Raw genomic sequence first — 19802 nt, forward strand, 5'->3', positions numbered from 1 at the left:
TTTAGCGGGTGGACGAGTTAATTATATCCCTTGTCAGGGGATATAATTTTTGTCTCCTGCCCGTGCTAGCCCTGCAGCAGACAAAAAAAACGTTAATCAGCTCTTCGCCTAATACTTAGGTCTCAGTCATTCTCATTGCGGATTACGCCTTAATACAGTAGACAATACGGCTCTGTATTCGTTTATTGTCATAGTTAAGTATATAAGCTATTTTACGCCGAACGTTTGTAAGCGCGCCTCAGTCGTATATTTATCAACAATGGGTATGCGAGTGTTTCTAATTCTTTTTTTGCTACACGTTACGCAGTCAAAGGGTTAGTATAACCAATTAATACGTACTTAATTTGCAGTTATATTATTATTAAGGTTATTGGTAACTATTCAAATTCAAATTCTGTTAAAAATTTCTTTATTTATGTAGGCCTATCACAGGCACTTATGAAGCGTTCATACATATAATATGTTTACATAATTGTAAAGGGATGGTGATAACCTCATTCGCTAACTTAAACCTTTAGGTTTTACGAGGGTTCCAAACGCCCCCTGGTCTAAGAAGAGCCCACAACAAAATTAGCCGGGTATTTTCTTTTTTTTGTTATCACCATCTCACAGTAAATTTAAATTAAGTTATGTAGTTAGAGCAATTCACACCCAAGCTTTTTTATCGCTTAAGTAATCCTTAACGTTATAATAGGATTTTTCTGTAAGCTCTGTTTTATATAAACTTTGAACTTATTGAGAGACAACTCAAAGATTTCATTCGGTAATTTGTTGTAAAATAATATACAATTGCCCTTGAATGAATTAGCAATTTTATGTAACCTAGTAAACTGCACAACGAGTTTATTTTTGCTTCTAGTATTTATATTGTTACAGTCCATTTTCTTTTCAAATTTTGTTATTTTTTTATGGACATAAATTCAATTTTCAAATATGTAAATTTATGTATGAGCCGTTGTTAGTCTAGTGGTTAGTGTACCGGTTTCCTTTTCGGGGGGACCGCGTTCGATCCCACGCAGCACTAAATTTTTGGAGGGATACAGTGTGTACAGTACAGTTTTTAATTAAAGCAATTTATTTTCACTTGCTTTAACGGTGAAGGAAAACATCGTAAGGATACTTACCTGAGAGTTTTGTGTTTTCAAAGGCTGTATAATGTCTATTAATCCATACTTGGCCAGCGTTGTGGTCTATGGCCTAAACTCTTTTTATTTTGAGAGGGATGATAGTGATTATTGTTGTTTAAATAAACCGGAAATCCAAAAAAAAAACTCCAAACTTAAATTACTTTTTCCAACGTAACATTTTTTTTAACATTCTTTATTTTTATGATTGTATAGGCTAGCTCATAATCAAATAAATGCACCTATTTATGATAACTTACATCACGCGTCTGTTACGTTGTATTTTCTCTAAAAAAAATCTTTGCAATTATATAAGATCCAAACACGAAAATATATTATGTAGTATAAATTAAAGATTTGGCGGACAAAAAAGGAAAGGAAATCCAGTAGGTTCATAGTGTGACCACAGAACATACAGAAACCGGACAGGACTAAAAATAAATCAAAAAACCACTGCACTTTAGTAGTGTTTCTCGAACAGGCGGTTTGACACTTAATTCCTATAGCAGTTAACAGTAATTATTTAACCTCTAATGGTCTAAACAGAAATGTATGAACTCTCTTAAAAAATATGTAGCGGCCTAGTTACAGACAGACAGACAAAAATGAAAAAAATACAGTTTTGGCTTCATTATCGATTATAGACGGCACTCTAAAAAAAATTGCACTTGCCCTTCCCCTAGACCAGAAGCTCGGTACTATTGTCGGCTCAATCGCTACACCGATCATAATACAATTTTGGCACAGAGATAGCTCGCATCCAGAAGACGGTCATAGGATAGGTACTTTTTAGAAAACAATAGGTTAATTAATAAATACAAGAATAAAAACTAACAACGACTTCAATTACCTATATCGATGAAAAAAATAACGGTACGATTGCATACTTACTACGATGTATGGGTGTTATCATTTTATTGATGATTTATTTGTAGGGACTTACACTTTATGCCTACATGCTTATCATGTGAGAAGAAATCGATTTATTTCGATAAACACATCTGACTCCACACACCAGTCGGGTTATTTTAATTTTTTTTTCTTCATTCATCCACGCCCTTGACTGCAATCTCACCTTATGGTACTTAAGTGTTGAATTATGATGCAGTCTAAGAAGATAGCGGGCTAAGGTATGGCAGTTATAGTACGCCAATAGGTACTCTTTATCGGTTTCTAGTCGACATCGTACCGGAACGCTAAATCTTTCGGCTTTGTCGGTCGAATGGCAACTAGCAAAAAACGGGGACTGCCACCAGACCAAACAAAATTCAGAATTTTTTAATTCCCAATTCTCTTTCTCACACTCGTTTTCTGTTTTTCTTCTCTCATCGATTTTTTTGTCTTATAATTATTTTCTCTTCAGTGTTACAACTGACATGCAGTCAAGTACGTGACTTTGTGGATGGGCATAATTCACGTCGTTTACGACTCGCCAAGGGGGAAATCCCAAACCAGCCCGCTGCTTCTGATATGGGACAAGTGGTAAATATGCAAATTCTAATTCAAATTCATATATAGGTATGCAATTCTTTCATAAACACCTATGAATTAATAGATACTTATTCCTTACTAAGTACATTAAACACTAAGAGCCGCTTGGTCCGTGCCTTGCTTTTCCCTACATTCATGTACGGTACGGAGTGGAAACGTGGACCATCAAAGCAAGAGAAAGGCAAAGAATAGACGCGTTCGAGATGTAGTGCTGGAGGCACAAATGTGTCTATCCTGGCGCAGCTAGGAGTTAGTGTTCGACTTTCGTCTATATGTTATCAACGTTTGCTTTCTTATTTCGGGCACATAATGCGGCGGAGGTATGATAGCCTGGAAAAAATTATAGTTACGGGCAACACCGAAGGCAAAAGACCTAGAGGCCGGTCCCCAACAAGATGGGCAGACCAGTTGAAAAAATCAAATTCGGACCGCTTCTATCAAATCGCCAAAATGGCCTCCAACAGAAGCCGATGGAGACAGTTTACCAACGCGAAGTTGAGATCTCACCAGGACCACGATCTTCAGTGATGAAGGAACGACCAGAGAGAGAGATTTCTTACTAGCTTCTGCACGCGACTTCGTCTGCATGGACTTCAGAATTGGGTCTAAAGCTTCGCGGGTTAAAAAAATTTAATCCTACCACGGGAACTATTTGAGAGATCTGTACATGTCCTTTTCCATAGCACACCAAATTTCAATGCTGTCTTCCCGCGCCTTAGCTCTCGAGATAAAAGGTAGCCTATGTTCTTTTCCATGTCAAAGGCTAAATGCATGCCAAATTTCATCTCAATCCGTTCAGCCGTTTCTGCTTGAGTAAACAAAATCCACACTTTCACATTTATAATATTAGTAGGATAGTAGTATTACCGTAAGTTTGTGAGCTGCGATGAGCCTAGAGGTTAGAACTTCGGTGGCTACTTCGAACCCCGGCACGCTTTTTGAACTTTTCGGAGTTATTTTTAATTTCTGGCAGTTGAAATAACACCGTTAGGAAACCTGCATGTCTGTGATCATCTCCATATCTATATATAACCGCATTTGGCCAGCGTGGTAGAATACGACCTAAACCAACAGAATTAAGAACTATCCTTCGAAGAATCCTCATTCAGGCATAATTGTATGCAGTGTTTTGTGTCTTAAATTAGTGAAAACGTCCCGCCCACGTCTCACTTTACACCCGCGGAATGTTTCTAGCTCAAATTTATTTTTTAAACGTTCACAACATTAGAGGTAAAATAATTACGTTCAACTGCTAAATGATTAACCGTTTGTTTGAGAAACACTACTAAAGTGGAGTGATTTTTGATGCTTCAATATTAGTTTTGTACACGGATTCTGTATGTTCTTAGTTCTGTGCCTAAACCCTTATCGTTCTGAGAGAAGACTCGTGTCTTGTAGTGGGGCGATAATTGGTTGATTACTGTGGGTATTAGCGTTGACGATACATTCTTAATAACCTCAAAACCAAAGCGTTGTTTATATTTTATGTTTAATCCGGGCTATTTATCCTTAACGCTCGCCTGTATAGCGCTCGCCAACTTATAATGTATGTGCAAAACAAGAGCGCAACAACTGAGAAGGAGAAGAGAAGATAAAAAATAATTGTATGTGGCAAAATCTCACAGATCGTTAAAGAAATATATCTAAGCTAACAAAATTTAACTATTGTTGCTAGCAGTTATCTAATAGAGTTATAATTGAAATAAAAAAAAACCTAATTAAAAACGTATCCAAAGAGTATTAAAACATATCGTCGTTAAGAAATACTTTGTATTGATGTCAGCTATACATTAATATGGGTTTTACCGATTAGGGTTATACCGATTTTTTGAAAAAAGATTAAAGTAATTTTTTTAATAGTTATTTAAGTGGTTTCAAATGCACTTGAAGGAAATATCGGTATCAAATAAATAATAAAAGAATATCCTCACGAAAATAATACTTTATCAGTAATTTCTACATAAAAGTTTTTTTGTTTTATTTTACTTAATTTTTAATTTTAGCATGAGGTAACTTTGACATTTTTTAGTATCGAAAAGAAAATTGACTAACTTGCGTAAAGCGGATAACCATTTGGTCAGAAATATTCTCAAAAATCTCTCTTCTTAGTCTTGCACTCTTGACAGAGTGGTTGTGGCTGCTGAGATGAATTAAATAAATAAATAAATATACTACGACAATACACTTATTGCCATCTAGCCCCAAAGTAAGCGTAGCTTGTGTTATGGGTACTAAAATGACTGATGAATATTTTTTATGAGTAATATACATAAACACATATAATATACAGATAAACACCCAGACACTGAAAAACTTTCATATTCATCACAACATTTTCCAGTTGTGGGAATCGAACCCACGGCCTCAGATTCAGAAAGCAGGATCGCTATAAACTGAGCCATACGACCGTCATACCTTGCATGGCGTTAGGCTTCATATCATCGCACGGCTTCCCGCGCGAGTCTTCTCATTTTAGGTAGCGTGTCAGAAGCATCCCACAGTTGTCTGGGTCTACAAACTCACCGTATCTGTCCATCGGGTAGGTGACCAGCTGGGCGGTCACTTTCCCTTTTTGCCTTAAACCTGTCTTCTTTCCTTGTACAACCAATCATTCAATCGACACCTCATTCCTGGAGATGTGGCCAAAAAATTTCAATATACACAACTGATACTTCAACAGTTCTTTAAAAATGGAATTGTTGGTTTGGAATGCAGTCCGAGGGATCCTTAAAAGTTCCAGTGTCCAATAGGGAGTGACTGTTAAGAAATACATATCAAACAACAAAATTCAAGACAATACTTCTGCGGCCTGTCTCAAGCAGTGGGACTAGTACTAGCTGAAAATGCAGGCATCGATTTTTCGATGCTCAAAAATAGTTAGAGCTATTTTTTTTTTTTTTTTTATTAACGATAGGCTAGCGTTTGACGACAATCATGCCCGTTAGAAAGCAATGATGAGGTCTAGGTTGGAGCACGCTTGCCTAGAAAAATCCTATTCACTCTAGCCTTGAAGGTACTTAAATTATACGTGGCAGGAAACACAGTTACCGGGAGGGCGTTCCACATCTTAGCGGCACGTATCAGAAACGTGGATAAAAAACGTTTCGTGCGTGTTGATGGGATATCAACCACATAAGGATACCACCGCTCTCAGTGTCTCGCTGTTCTGTGGTAAAACGGGGAAGGGGGAACAAGATTGTGAAGTTCCTGAACACACTCACCGAAGTATATCCGGTAAAAAACCGATAAACAGGCAACATTGCGTCGGTGCTGGAGACTATGTAGTTTCGCCTTATTTTGTTATTTCACTCTGATTAAGAAGCACTCGGCACCTTAAGGGCAGCCTTATGTAGGTAACCATGGTCGATCACCCTATGAACGCCTTTGATACTAGGCCGATTTATAAGTAGGTATTGCGGGAAACTCTAAAGGTAAGACCAAACAGTGGCGTCAAACGTGCGTTGTAAGTGGCGTTTAAAATTGCATTCAGTGTACTACGAATAAAAGAGTTGTTCACTTCAATTTGCGTAGAGTTGTTGTTTGTACAACAAAACTCTACGCAAAATACCAATATTTCACTGTATCCTCTTCATTTTATTACACTCTAGGTCTGGGACGATGAACTAGCTGCTAAAGCGTCAGAATGGGCGTCTCACTACAAATTCTCGCACAATCCCGACAGAAGTATTGGTAAGTATATCAAACCTTTAGTTATAATTGTTAGATGTTTATAGGGTACCAGAGATTTCCGATATATATGAACAAACTTATCTAATTCCACTCAAATTCGTCATGGTACAAGTTGGTTAATATCCCAAACCGCTCTTCTGCACAATATATCGCATCGTCTGACTACGGTAATAATTCGCTTGCTCGGCCCCCAACGGTCGTAGACTGATATAAAATAGCATATAATAACTGTAATACAAACTTTCATCCTCTATTTAACCCCATATGGGTGAATATGGCTATAAGATGCAAAAACGATTTTAGAAATCTGACTTGTCGTTCCAGAGGTCAGCGCGCTCAAACATATAAACTTTCAGCCCCTAATTAACCTTTAGGAGGTATATAATGATGCGGACTTTTTGTAAATCTACTAACAACCAGCACCTATGTTTTGGCGCATAGTAGGTATTTATATTTATGTACTTCCGGCGAACTACTTACTCGAGGAAGTTCAGTATCGTTCTTTCTCCCGGCTTACTTTAAAAATAACGTTATTTCATCTAAAATCTAAGTCTTATTATTACTGGAATAAAAAAACATATAGCAGTTTTTAACTTAATCTATTTCATACAAACATAGAAAAGAATCAAGTCTTTACATAAGTAGGTACCTAAAAACGACCCATGTTCAATTTGACAGACCATAATATCAAATTTATACAGCACACACCAGCTGTGCGGCAGACGAAATAATGTTCCCAGCTTGAGGTATTTTCCTCAAAGTTTCCTCATGCCTAGGGTATTATTTGGGTTTCGATTTTGTGGGAGAAATAATTTTTGCGTGTTAAAATTTCATGGCACCAACATTCAAATATGTTTTTCTAAATTTAAAAACCAATTTCTTATACGTAAAGACATTGTATAACAGAGAAAAGTACACGTGAAACAGTTAAAGGTGGAATAAATCAGTCAATCATTGTCATCCACAAAATTATTAATTAATTTTGATATCCATCAATTTATTGGCACCCCATTTCATAAACAAAATTAAGAATAATGAATCTGTATCTGAACAAATATTGCGTAGAAAATATCCCTCCTTTCTCATTCTTGCTTACTTTGAATTTTCATTAAATTAGGGGGGGTCGATGATTGTGTTAATACTATTCATTATTGTTAATACATATCTATTTATTTTTTTCTCTGGGAATATAAATAACCTGTCGTAAGAAATTAAACCTAAAAAAAATCAAAGAATTACAAGACACGTTTTCATTTCTTTAGCAATATGTTCTTAATATTAAATTGAAGTAGGTAATATTTTATTTTCCGCCACTATGAAAATCAGATGGAAGTGAATTTTTCCTAATTAAACCGAAGTTGCTGTACAAAAAGTTGTGCTCGTACAAAAAACTCTAACCTTAACTAAATTGACAGGTTTAAATCATTTCACAACGTTGTGTATTAAAGGCATATATATAAAAGTATATATATCATCTCAGTTTAGTTAAGTTTAGAGAATTGGAACCAGTTCTTACCCACATTTCTGGGAAATATCTAAAATGAATGGTCTATTTAAGGTGTTCATTTCTTTAATGCAACAAATCTGTAGGGATGTAGTAAAATTGATCTATTAAAAAATATGGGGGAAATAAAATCTTATTGTTTGCAACACAACCTGCAGCGGCGCAGTGCGTCCTGCTGCAGGTTTCAGGGATGAGGGATCGGTGAAGGTCGCGCATTTACGTTCGCCGCCGTGATCCTACCTTCATGCAATGTCCCGCTATCGATCCCTGACTCCATTGTCTAAATATTTCTTATCGTCAACCCACCTCTTACCTTTTTTACAGTTCCAATGTGTAGTGTTATTTTAAATACCGTGTATAGGGTAAGTTTTGAACATTTACTTGCAAGATTTTCAATACAAAAGGTTTTTTTTTTTTCGTTTTTCAATATGGTTGACAAAGAAGAAGAGGGTTTCAGTTATATGCGATCGAGCGATTTGCGTGTTACTTTTATTCGATGGAGATTGGACTTTATATGGTGCCATAATTATTTGTTTAGTCGTTTTTAAACAGCTTCAGTAATAGAAATAGTTTATTAGGACTTGCTTTTGTTATAGCGCCTGCGTTAAACGGATCGATATCAGCGTTGCGAACATATATCTACTGACAAGCCATTAATTCCTTCTTACTTGTTTTAATATTCAAATTTGTTCTTTATTACGTGTGCAACGCATTAACCCGTATTTTTAAGTGGGACGATCGCCTGTTTCCTATTTATTCACGCCCGTTTCATGAAATTACGTTTAGGTTACATAGAGCAAAGAAAATATTTTTTTATTTTTGTGCCATATAGTGGTTTTTCTCATACTGGTCGATTAGTTTTCCTAGAATATCTTGATATCTTGTTCGAACTGTATTTTAATATCAAAAATGTTGCTACGCATTCCACATTTAAAGGCTATATTATTAAATATAGATTGATAAATCTAGATATAATCTACCTGAACTCATAAGATACATTATTCATGGCTGAAGAGAATGGGCTTTCTAGGGGTAAACTACTTGTACGAAAGATTTTACAAAAACCTTCCGACCCCTTCAAACCCTAAAATTGGGATCCCTAAAAAGATTCAAAGAAAATAAAATCGCATTTAACGCACAGCCTGTTCTTTTCATGTAGAGTTCTGAAAATAATAATTTTTTATAGATATAATGCTTGTTTACTTTGATTTCAATTTGAATGAAAATATTTTTATTTACAAATAAGAGAAAATCGGGTGACTCGAGAGTTTAAATTGGTGGGCACTTAAATAAAAGGAGTTTTACTTTGCTTTTTTATAATCATCCTGAAAACATCCATAAAACAAACACCAACCAAGACGTAGATATAGTGCGGGACTTCATCTTCGAAGTTTGCAAAGCAAAAAATCTGTGACAAATATTATTGTAGAGTTTGTAGACAGAGCAACGAGGGGTTACTAAATTAAGCGTGCTATCATAATACGGAAGTAGGTACGTAATTTAAAGGTTCGGAAACGTACTTATATAGAATTATCGTAAAAATAAAAAACTACCACTCCTCCCTTATGTTTTCCGAAGTAAGCTAAGCGAAAATTCTGAAATACATAATGTTTGATTTGTTATTATAAGATAAAGGAAAATTACTACCTCATGTCTCTAACTTAATATTCCCTCTGTTTGCTAGAACTGTGGAACTCTGTTTTTATTTATGGAGGGCGATGATTACCAGCTCGGGCACAGTATTTACGTATCCAGGATCATCGTTTTCATTTGTTTAGGCAATCATTGTAATTAATGAACCGAATAAAAAAAATCAATTTTTAATTTTTAACTTGTATACTTATTTTAGAAAGTCGTAAAATGGTTTAACTTAATAACTATTACAAAAAGGTACGTTTATTTGTAACATACTTGTACAACTTTCGGTGTTAATCTTACTCGCAAGTGTCGTTTTTTTTTTCTTAAATTTTATTGAGGGTTTGTTCAATTCCTAATATGCCACTTTCATCGGAGGATTAAGGATGCGACAAAACAGTGTTATAGGCATCCAATTTCCGTTCCACTAAAATGTGATAAATAACCTAGATAGCATGCACCTAGCCGAGGCAGATTCTCTCACTAGGTGTACAAATCCATTTAGGGGGATGTGCCTGGAGCGAAGGGCTCAAGGCAGACATGACAATATCACCTCTTCTCAATTTAGCGCCAGCAAGCCACTGAGACCGAGAAAGAGATGTTTGGATGGCTTTATACCAAATGCCCTTACTAAGAGATCTGTGATCGCAGTGTACCTACCACATATCAAAACTCTTTTCCTTAATGTAACGTAACGTAACGTAACGTAACGTATGTACGTTAGATAACTAAAATTAGGAAGCCTATCGTATGTTAAGTCGCAATGCGATGCTTATTTGGCTAAGCGATCGACTTCCACGTTACCCGGCTGATCTATGTGGGACGGGATCTACTGAAAATGTACGTTTTTATTTAACAGAACTAATTTTCTGTATAGACTTAATGATATCATGAGCTATTAGTTTACCGTTAGTATTCCACGAAAAACAGCTTTAGTATATTTTAAAATATGTTGGGGAGCACGTAAGGATCACATATTTGCCAAGAACCATTAACAATCAACAGCTTCCGCTATGACTATTAATTCAAAGTGCACTATTCACATATTTGTACTAGCTAGTAATTTAATTGAATTTTTGATTGAGTATCTACAGTTGTCAATCCAGCTTCAAAGCCTTTACAACCATCCGTGTAAATTGAATAAAAATTGCTATACTTATTATTTAAAAATACGTACAAATGTATTTTAATACAATGGGACTGTATCGCCTTTTACAGTTGCATATGGCATCAATCTACGTGTTAATTAAATCTAAAAAATTCACAATCACATTCCATGTCGTTACTTTTGTGGAGCGCTGTCGTATTATATTGGTTATGTACTAAAGCTAAAATAGGTTTATTCTCCAATAAGTAGTTTGACAGGCATTAATGAGATTTGTTAAAATATTAGCTACTTCATTTGGTCGATATCGTTTTAAAATAAACTTTACCAGCAAGATTTACCTTCTCGTGCGTAAAGGTTGGAGATTCAGCTTTTTATCACTTGGTATTTTTACAAAGTCGAAATTATTTTTATTATTGAAGCTAATTTGAGACCTACGTATCTCGTGTAAGACATGCGTGTAGCTTATGTTGTAAGCAAATCATTTTTTGTTGCTCTATAGGTAATTTCACTTAATGGTATTTATTTCGTTTTTAAAATATGCTTCGGACTGAAAACCTTCTTCTTTTCAACATTTTTAAATATATACTTATTTTCTTATAATAAACTGAAATGCAAAGTTTTCAGATTCTCGGCAAAACTCATTTCTCGGCACTTGTGTTTCTTTTTCTAAAGAGGTCAGTATAAATTTGACAGTACTGTTCTCCTTAGAAAAAAATAGCACCGGTGCCAATATCCTACGATCGCATCGTCTGCATTGACCCTGGATAGAAGAACATTTCTAGTGAACCTGTTCCGCCTGAAGGCTTTAACCACGGTTATAATCAAAAACCATATTCTTCCAATACAATTTAATGAATACGAGTATTTCATATGACCTATTTATCAACTTTAGATTTTTTAATGAAGTATTCAACACCTTTTCGAAGACATAATTTCTCTTTTTGTATTTAATGTATTTGAAATAATAGACAAGCGGTTCGTCTTCATCTGTTTAAAAACTAGCGTTTTAAAGGTTGGTTTGGCGGTTAGAGCTTTGGCGTTTTTTTCGAAAAAGCGTTTGATAACTATTGTGATGATTTGTGTTGAGACTATTGTGACAGGCCTGTCGATTCAGTTGAGTTTAAAGATTTATGAAGGTAGAACACAATTAGCATCATGAAATGTTTTTTTAGGGATGCAATAATTTTATAATCTCCGATAACTAGAGTCCAGACTATGGTATTGAAGAAAAACTTACGTAGAGTGCGTTGTTATGGAGATGTTTATGGTTTATAGAGAGTTGGGTATAAAAAATTAAGTTAAAATAAAATACACTATACGAATTATCCTGCTTATCGCGGATTCTACATTCAAATACAGATAGCGTGAACATATTTTTCAATAATTATAGATACCTACTACTACTACTTAACTGTGTAAATGTTTAATATTTGGACTATATTTTTTGCCGCTATGTAATATCTCTTTACGCTTAGGCCACTACAGGATCTAAGTTCAGACTGCACTCCAAGAAATTTAAACTTCTCCTTAAGAAAAGGAGTCTTTGGATGAAATAACACACAGTATAGAAGTGAAAGTACATGAAGAAATTTTAGAAATAATTTTTTATGAAATTTTATCGATAGAAAAAAATTACGTCGTCTCACTCTAATTTTTAGGTATTATCCATTTGTTTTCAATCTGTTGCATAGTTCAGAGACAATATTTAATTACATAGTTCCTATGAATATTATCCAGTGCCCATATTAGCCATTTCAATAAAAAATGTATATACCTATTCCGCGCAATATAATATTGTCTGTCTCACCACACTCGAGGTTTCAAACATGTTTTGTTTGACAGGCCGTCACAGAGGACGCAAGTTTCACGCCGCTGTTTGGCATTAGCTTCAATATAATGTATCAAAGTTAATGTTTAATTTTTAAGATTATTTTTCATGAAATAAAATATTATTTGTAAAAATTTAATTTAGTTGACATAGGTAGTTGTTATTATATATATATATATATATATATATATATATATAGGTTTGTAGAATGTATTGTATAGAAATATATGGTATCTACGTACAACTAATAAATTCAGAAATTGCATATTTAAGTGTTGGCTAAGTGCATATTTATTTTTTGATGTAACTATTTACTTTTCATAAACGAACTACTTCGATGACTTATATAAACATTATTTGATAAGCATTGTATAACCCGAGTACCTACGGAAGAGTAGGTAATTTTTATATTTCATATTACATGCCTCTATTGGGCCAATTTTATTGATTGGGGTGTCGATGGCTTCCTCTTTGCGTTCCGACTGTGACGTTACGATAAATATCATTTGGTTATGAGCTTTGAACTGTATAAAGATACGCAAATAATTAAAATATTTGTGATAAAATAATTTGTCGAGTTTAATAATGTACCTCCCTATGTAATGTATTATGAAATTAAATAATGTTATGTATTAAAAAATATCTAAACCATACCTACTTGAAATCTATTTCCCGTACCTACTCGGGTTCTTTGCTTTTATAGCATCAAAAATATAGGGACAACTTTTGCTTGTCTTTCTACGTGTAAACGCAACTGAGGTGCGTAGATAAATGTACGCATTTGAAAGTACTAATTTAGAGAGGGCTTGGACATCAACAAAAAATATTTCTTCAACCTGAAACCTCTTAAAAGCTAAATACAATAGATGATGAAAGTTTGTAAAATTAAGTATAATTTGGTCATAAATAGTAGGTAAGTATTTACCTTAGCACTTTAATTATTGTAAAAAATCCATCAATTAAGATTTATTATATTATATAAACTCCCGATGTTAGTGATGATAATTCGTACGCGGCTATTTTTTTAAACGTCCTGGCAATACGTACACAGTTTTCAATAGCCGTTCAATGCAGAAAAGAGGTGTAATGAAGGTGAAAGTACCGGCTTCGACTCCCAGCAACGGCTATTGGGAAACGTATCGTTTCTAAATTTTTCCGGTTTTCTCTAGTTGCCGTGTTTATTCACCACGCGATCAATTACCGCAAAGCGATTTAGCTTCCGGCACGGTATGAGTTTAATATTCATAATATTTTATATTCATTTTCGGCGGCATGATATTACCAGTGGCGTGCACTTCATACATGCACAAAAGCACTGCATACCCTAAAACTTTCATAAAACTGGCAATTGAGGAGGATTTTGAGATTTTATGCCATTTTACTACTTTGTGCTTACCCTGGTACAAATTCCTGTGCACGCCACTGGACCAATAGGTAACGTGCAACCTTCGAGGGTTTGTTGTGGAATTGCGCCTGAGCTCTTTGCGGTACTGTCGGATTTGCCGTCCCATCGGACTATAAGAGTGAGAGAATAGATACTAGACACCTGTTATTGCGATCACACTTCTGCCTATAATATTTCCCGCGTTTTTGAAATATATGTGTGAAACAGTAGAACTGTAGTCGATTTAAAAAAAAAGAAATTACTTAATACTAATTTCAAACTTTAATCCGTAGCGTCAGGCAGATTCTCCACTGGGGAGAATATTTACTACGCTGGCAACTCCGACATGAACTGGGAAATCAACGTTGATTCTGCAATGGAAGCCTGGTTCAACGAGTACAAGGACTTCGAGTATGGACCTCTCAAAATCGAGCACTTCCAAGGCTCGAATGGACCTATAGGACATTATACTCAGGTAACAATACTCTTCTGCGAATTGGACCTAGTGGCTTTTTGAGGAATTATCGCTGTCCTTTTTTTTCATTTCCGCACTTTTTTGCGGTTCTGTAAAGAAATTTTATGATTTCATGTTTAATTAACACTCTCGCACAGACCCTTCTGCATACCCCAGTGCCTATTTAAATTAACCTTCAAAATTTTGTGTTTTCTCGTTAGTCGGCTGTAATGGCTCGAATAATTTTATGTGTCTCATTGCACAGTACCTAAATAGTTTCATAACCGGTGAGTTAGCGTTACTTAGAAAAGTTCCTTTATTTATTTAATGTGTTAAAAGTGAATGTTCAGCTTTTCACAAAGTTTACAAATAATTTCAAAATTAATTACATTTTATATATAACTGCATTACAAAATAAATGTCTAAAAATATTTTACTAATTAATAAGGTTATAATGTTAAAACATTAAATAGAATTAAAATTCAAATTCAAATTAAATTAAAAAAAAAAAGGAACCCGAGGTTTGTTTGTGCGCGGTGTTCTAATCGCAAATCTGTGAATCAGTTCAGGACAATAAACGCCATTGTTAAACAAATTAAATAAGAATGTCATTGACAACAGCTCTCGTCTATGTTCAAGACTTTGCTTTTTAAAATAAATAAGCCTGTCTGTATAATTATGAAGATTTCTATCGAATCTATAAGAGAGCAGTCGCAAAAATCGTTCTTGTATTCTTTCAATCCTCTTAATATAAATTTCAGTGTACGGTGACCAGACTGTGCAAAAATATTCAACTTTGCTTCGCACATAACAATCAAATAGTCTTATTATAGTAGCATATCTTTTAAAATTTTTAGATATGACATGTATCAACAAAATAATTTCATTAAAATTTATTGACGTCGAATTAATCTTTTCGGTCACGCTGTCTTTATTAAATGTGAATTATAATAAAATTGCAGATAAATGTGCTATAAAATTGATATTTAACATATAATGTTAAATAGCACATTTATCTACAATGATACAATGGAATAGCCTTCCGTCTTTCATTTTCCCAGCCCCTTGTAATATTATATGTAATACGTATTCTTTTAGTAGTCACTCTTGGCAGAGTGGTCGTGGCTGCTGAGATGAATTGCATGGCGTTAGGCATTATTGGATCGCACGGCTTCCTGTGCGAGTCTTCCCCATTTTTGGAGGTTGGTAGCGTGTCGGAAGCATGCCACCACAGTTGTCTGGATCAACGATTGCACAGTATCTGTCCAGCGAGTAGGTGACCGGCCTCTTGCTCTTTTTTCTTTAACCTGTCCTTGCACCACCAATCGTTCCATCGACCCCTCATTCTTGCGATGTGGCCAGAAAACTTTAATATTCGTAACTGCACAGTCGACGAGTCTTTCCTTTATATTCAGTTCTTTTAAAATGGAATTGTTGGTGCGGAATGTCAGCACCACATCTGTAGAGCGGTCTTGTAGTCTAAGTGACCAGGTCTCCGCACCGTATAAAAATATTAGAAAGACAAGGCACCTCATGAGTCGAATCTTAGTGATTTTGGTTATCCTCATATCTTTCCATGTCTTATTGAGTTTCCCCACTGCTTGATCTTGTTATAACAGGTATGACTCCCAAATCAAGAGTGAATAGGCAGCATCATAGGCTGTATCGTCACTAATGCCCGTTTTCATTAAACCTAGGCATTGCCTAAATCCTGCCTAATGATTTAGGCGACATCTAAAGAAAGAAAACGTTTTACCAACTCTTAGGTGACAACTAATTGTGAACAGTTGATGTATGCCTAGGAATCTACTTAGATTACGTGTAGGTTGCCTTGCTAGGCGTTAGTGAAAACGGGCGTTAGGTAACTATCAGGTGTGATTGCAGTCGACCGCTAGTCTATCCATTTTAATTAGTACGCACGTTATATTATACATTCATAATCTTGCCTTATCTAATTTTGTCCTAAATAAATTTGAGAAAGAGATACCGGTGGTTCTGTTATCTGTTAGCTGATTAAATAAATATGCAAATCTTTGGTACGAGAATAATACAAGAGTAATAAACCTACGGGGGAGCTACAATCTCCCATTGTTTTAAAAACTTTAATCACGTAAATATACTTCTTCTTCTTTGAGTCCTTCAACACCTGATGGTGCAACTAATTTTTTCATCCAGACCTATCGCGAGCTGCAGACTTAAGCGTGGTCCAAGATAAGTTAGAAGGTTTCCTTTTTCGGTTCCGCGTTGCCTTTTGCCTACCACTTAAGTATTAGTACTTGATTAAGATTAAGCGTAATCTTAATCAAGTACTAATACTTAAGTGGTAATACTTGATTAAGCGTAAGGTCACTGACTGACTGATTCACTGATCACGAAATCTCAGGTACTATATAGCCTACAAACTTAAAGTCAGTCAGTTAGTAACCTTTCACTTTTATATATATAGATAATAGTAATAATAATATTACTTAGGATAGGAAGATAGTACGCAACCTGACTCAAGTCAGTAAATGAGTCTTTACAATGGGTCTTTACATTTTACTGTTATCTAATAGATACCAATCTTTTTTTTCTTTATTTATCTTATTTTTATTTTTTTCATTCTAATATTTAATTTGTTTTTATAATGTTTTCCTATTATACTCGTAGATGGCGTGGTGGAATTCGGTATACGTTGGTTGCGGAATATCAGAGACCTTCGAAAAGGGGATGAAAGTGTACTACGTCGTTTGTAACTACGGACCAAGGTAATCTTCAACTGTAAAACTAAGAAATAGCTTTTGTTTTTTTTGTTTGTGTCTTCATTACCCAAACACTATGATGAAATGATTCATAAAGTTTAATTATCGTCAGCTAGATTTTTTTTAAATTATGTGATGCTTCAGCATGGGCAGGAGACAATTATATCCCCGGTGATATTATAAAAAATTATCTTCTCCCACAGCTTTTTCAACTCCTAAAGCACTGGCGCACAAATATGGATATAATTTCCAAATAATATATGTGTAATAATAAACGGGGGTAAACTTCTCCTATTCCATGTTCCCGTGATTTATAATGGACACGTTAATTATATCCCCTGTCAGGGAATATAATCGGGGGATATAATTTTTAAATATCACTGTTTATTAATATTTCAGGATTAGTACTCTGTAGGACGAGCTTCTACATGATTGAACTTCACTTACCGGTAAGCTCGTTTAATCAGCTATTAATTGTTACAGCGGCAACTACTTGGGCCAGCCACCATACAAAGATAACGGCGCCAGCAACGAATTGTCGTGCAACGTCAACGACTGCGACCAAATCTATGGGGACAGCTGCTAATGTTTTAATCTTCCATGTTAACTTAACGTTATATATTTACTGTCCTTATTATAGGCATGATCACTATTTTTTTTAAACTTCCCTATTAAGTTCGGAGTTATTTATTGTATCCAAAAATATCTTATTTTTACAGAAATCAAAGGTTTCGTTGATAAAAGTTGCAAATTATATTTAAAAAAATATTTCCCGCGAAAACTCCCTCCGGGTGTCATGGCCGCACTCGTGACGTCATAGGCAAATTATAGCTTTAGTAAGACCTTGTTCCATAGCTAAAGATTAATCTAACGCATAGATTTTCGAAGTTCAGGCGGTACAAAATTAGATATGTTTAGTAGTAGAAAGTAGAAGTGACGTCATAATTTTGAATTTCAGACGTCAACACGTTTCAGCTGTCATGGCGGATCGCTAGACTTAGGTAAACACGACGTACGCCATCCTTAGAAACGACACAGTTTATGTGAGGATGCTTCTATTATTACCTACTTCATACATAAAAAAATATAAATATATACCAACTTAAATAGATAGAACCCCGCGATGACACTTGCACGTTTTCCACATGTTCACATGTTCAGTGTAGATAAATAGGACATTTTATATTTATAAAATTGACTTTTAAATACTGACCGTCGTTGTTAGTTTGATATTAAAGTTAGTGTTAGGGCAAAGAAAAATAGACCGCAAACCATTGAATTAAAATATTTTTTTATGCTAATTTATTAATTACATAGTATTTTAAATTACCTAAATTGCCATAAAATATTGTTCATAACATTATATCAACATATACAAAACATTATATGCTTCATTAAATATAATATCAAACATCAAAATTCGTTTTATTGTTTCATATTTTTACCTACCCAACTTTTTCATAGTTAAGGTGAACCTAATACAATTGGGTATTTAGCAAAAAAAAAAAACTTATTACGCGCTCACTACAGAGCACGGGTCTACGGGGTGAGCCATCCGCGGATTTGTAGAATTCACCGTCTATACGCTATGGAAAACTCTCAGGCATACAGGTTTAATCACAATGTTTGTTGATATTTTAGTTTAAAAAACGCACATTACTCCGATAAGAGGTGTGCGCCGGGATTGAACTCGGTCTCCCCGAAAGTAAGCCGAAGCCCTAACCATCACAGCTTATAAATATCATAAAAAAATCTGAAAAATCAATCTCGATATTAGGAGATTGATTTTCAGAATTTATCAAATTATACCAAAAATCGCGCATAAATAATATAATCGCGTGTGAACTTATTAATATCTATTCAATGCGCGACCTTAACTTACTTGATAAAATAAGTAAGTACCTCTTGTGGATATATTTTATAGTCCGTATAAAATTATGTACGATATCTTAACAAATGTCTCATAATCGATTTTTTATCATTTCATCTGCGATAGTATGGCGTACGCCCTGAATTTGATATTTCTGTGCTTAGGTAATCAAATCACTCACTCGTGTAATTTACTGCCACAAATTTGTGTTGTGAATCGTTTGCAATGGTAAGTAGTGTTTTAGTTTTCACCCCAAAATTTTTAATATTATTTTTCCACCAATAGACAATGAGTACCAATCTCATAAGAGGGAATGTAGAACCTAGTTATATAATGTTGCTCCAAAGGTTGGTCGGCAAAAAAATCATTACAAGTTGATGAATAGTTTTATTTTTATTTTATTCCACTATAAGCTAGTTCTTGTCTGGTTGCTTAGTGATGAAGCAGTTTCTTAGAGTAGTAACTAACCTTGGCCGAACCAGACCATAGCAGAGATAATGTAGAAATCATAAATTCCCAAATTTCCCCTGCCGCGTATCTCTACTCATAAGACCACAGACCTAGGAAGATTGTTCTTTCATTTTTTCTTTAATAATACTCGCAGCCCGCCAAAACTGCGCAGCGCGGTGCGTCTAATTTATTTTTCCTATATAAGTCTTATTTATTTTTGAAAAGGGAATAATCAACCTGGATGGCTTATTTCATTTATTTAATTAATTTACATCTTGTTCATACGGCAGGACCACTTACATTTATTAAATAGAACTGTATTGTTTATATAACTATAACACATATACATTAAAGATGGCATTATACATTAAACAAGACATGATATTACTATAATGTACTGTAGTGGTAGGTACTCCGCGAATATTGAATTAAAGTTCAGTCAATACTCAGAGTACCTCAAAAATTCATGGACCAATGCTGTCCACCCGTCATGGAATGAATTCCATTGAGACTGGCTGAGAGA

At 34.8% G+C, this 19802-nt stretch overlaps 1 protein-coding gene across 1 annotated transcript; it reads left to right on the plus strand.

Moving 5' to 3' along the window:
* Nucleotides 1–193: 193 nt before the first annotated feature.
* LOC120626137 (venom allergen 5-like) lies at nucleotides 194–18347 on the plus strand. Its single transcript, XM_039893435.1, has 6 exons — nucleotides 194–314; nucleotides 2488–2606; nucleotides 6224–6305; nucleotides 14058–14239; nucleotides 16868–16965; nucleotides 17443–18347. Exons 1-6 carry the CDS (start codon nucleotides 260–262, stop codon nucleotides 17543–17545), a joined length of 639 nt encoding a protein of 212 aa, XP_039749369.1. The 5' UTR covers nucleotides 194–259; the 3' UTR covers nucleotides 17546–18347.
* The last annotated feature ends 1455 nt before the right edge of the window (nucleotides 18348–19802 follow it).

Source organism: Pararge aegeria, chromosome 9 (genome assembly GCF_905163445.1).
Source record: "Pararge aegeria chromosome 9, ilParAegt1.1, whole genome shotgun sequence".
Classification (NCBI taxonomy): domain Eukaryota; kingdom Metazoa; phylum Arthropoda; class Insecta; order Lepidoptera; family Nymphalidae; genus Pararge; species Pararge aegeria.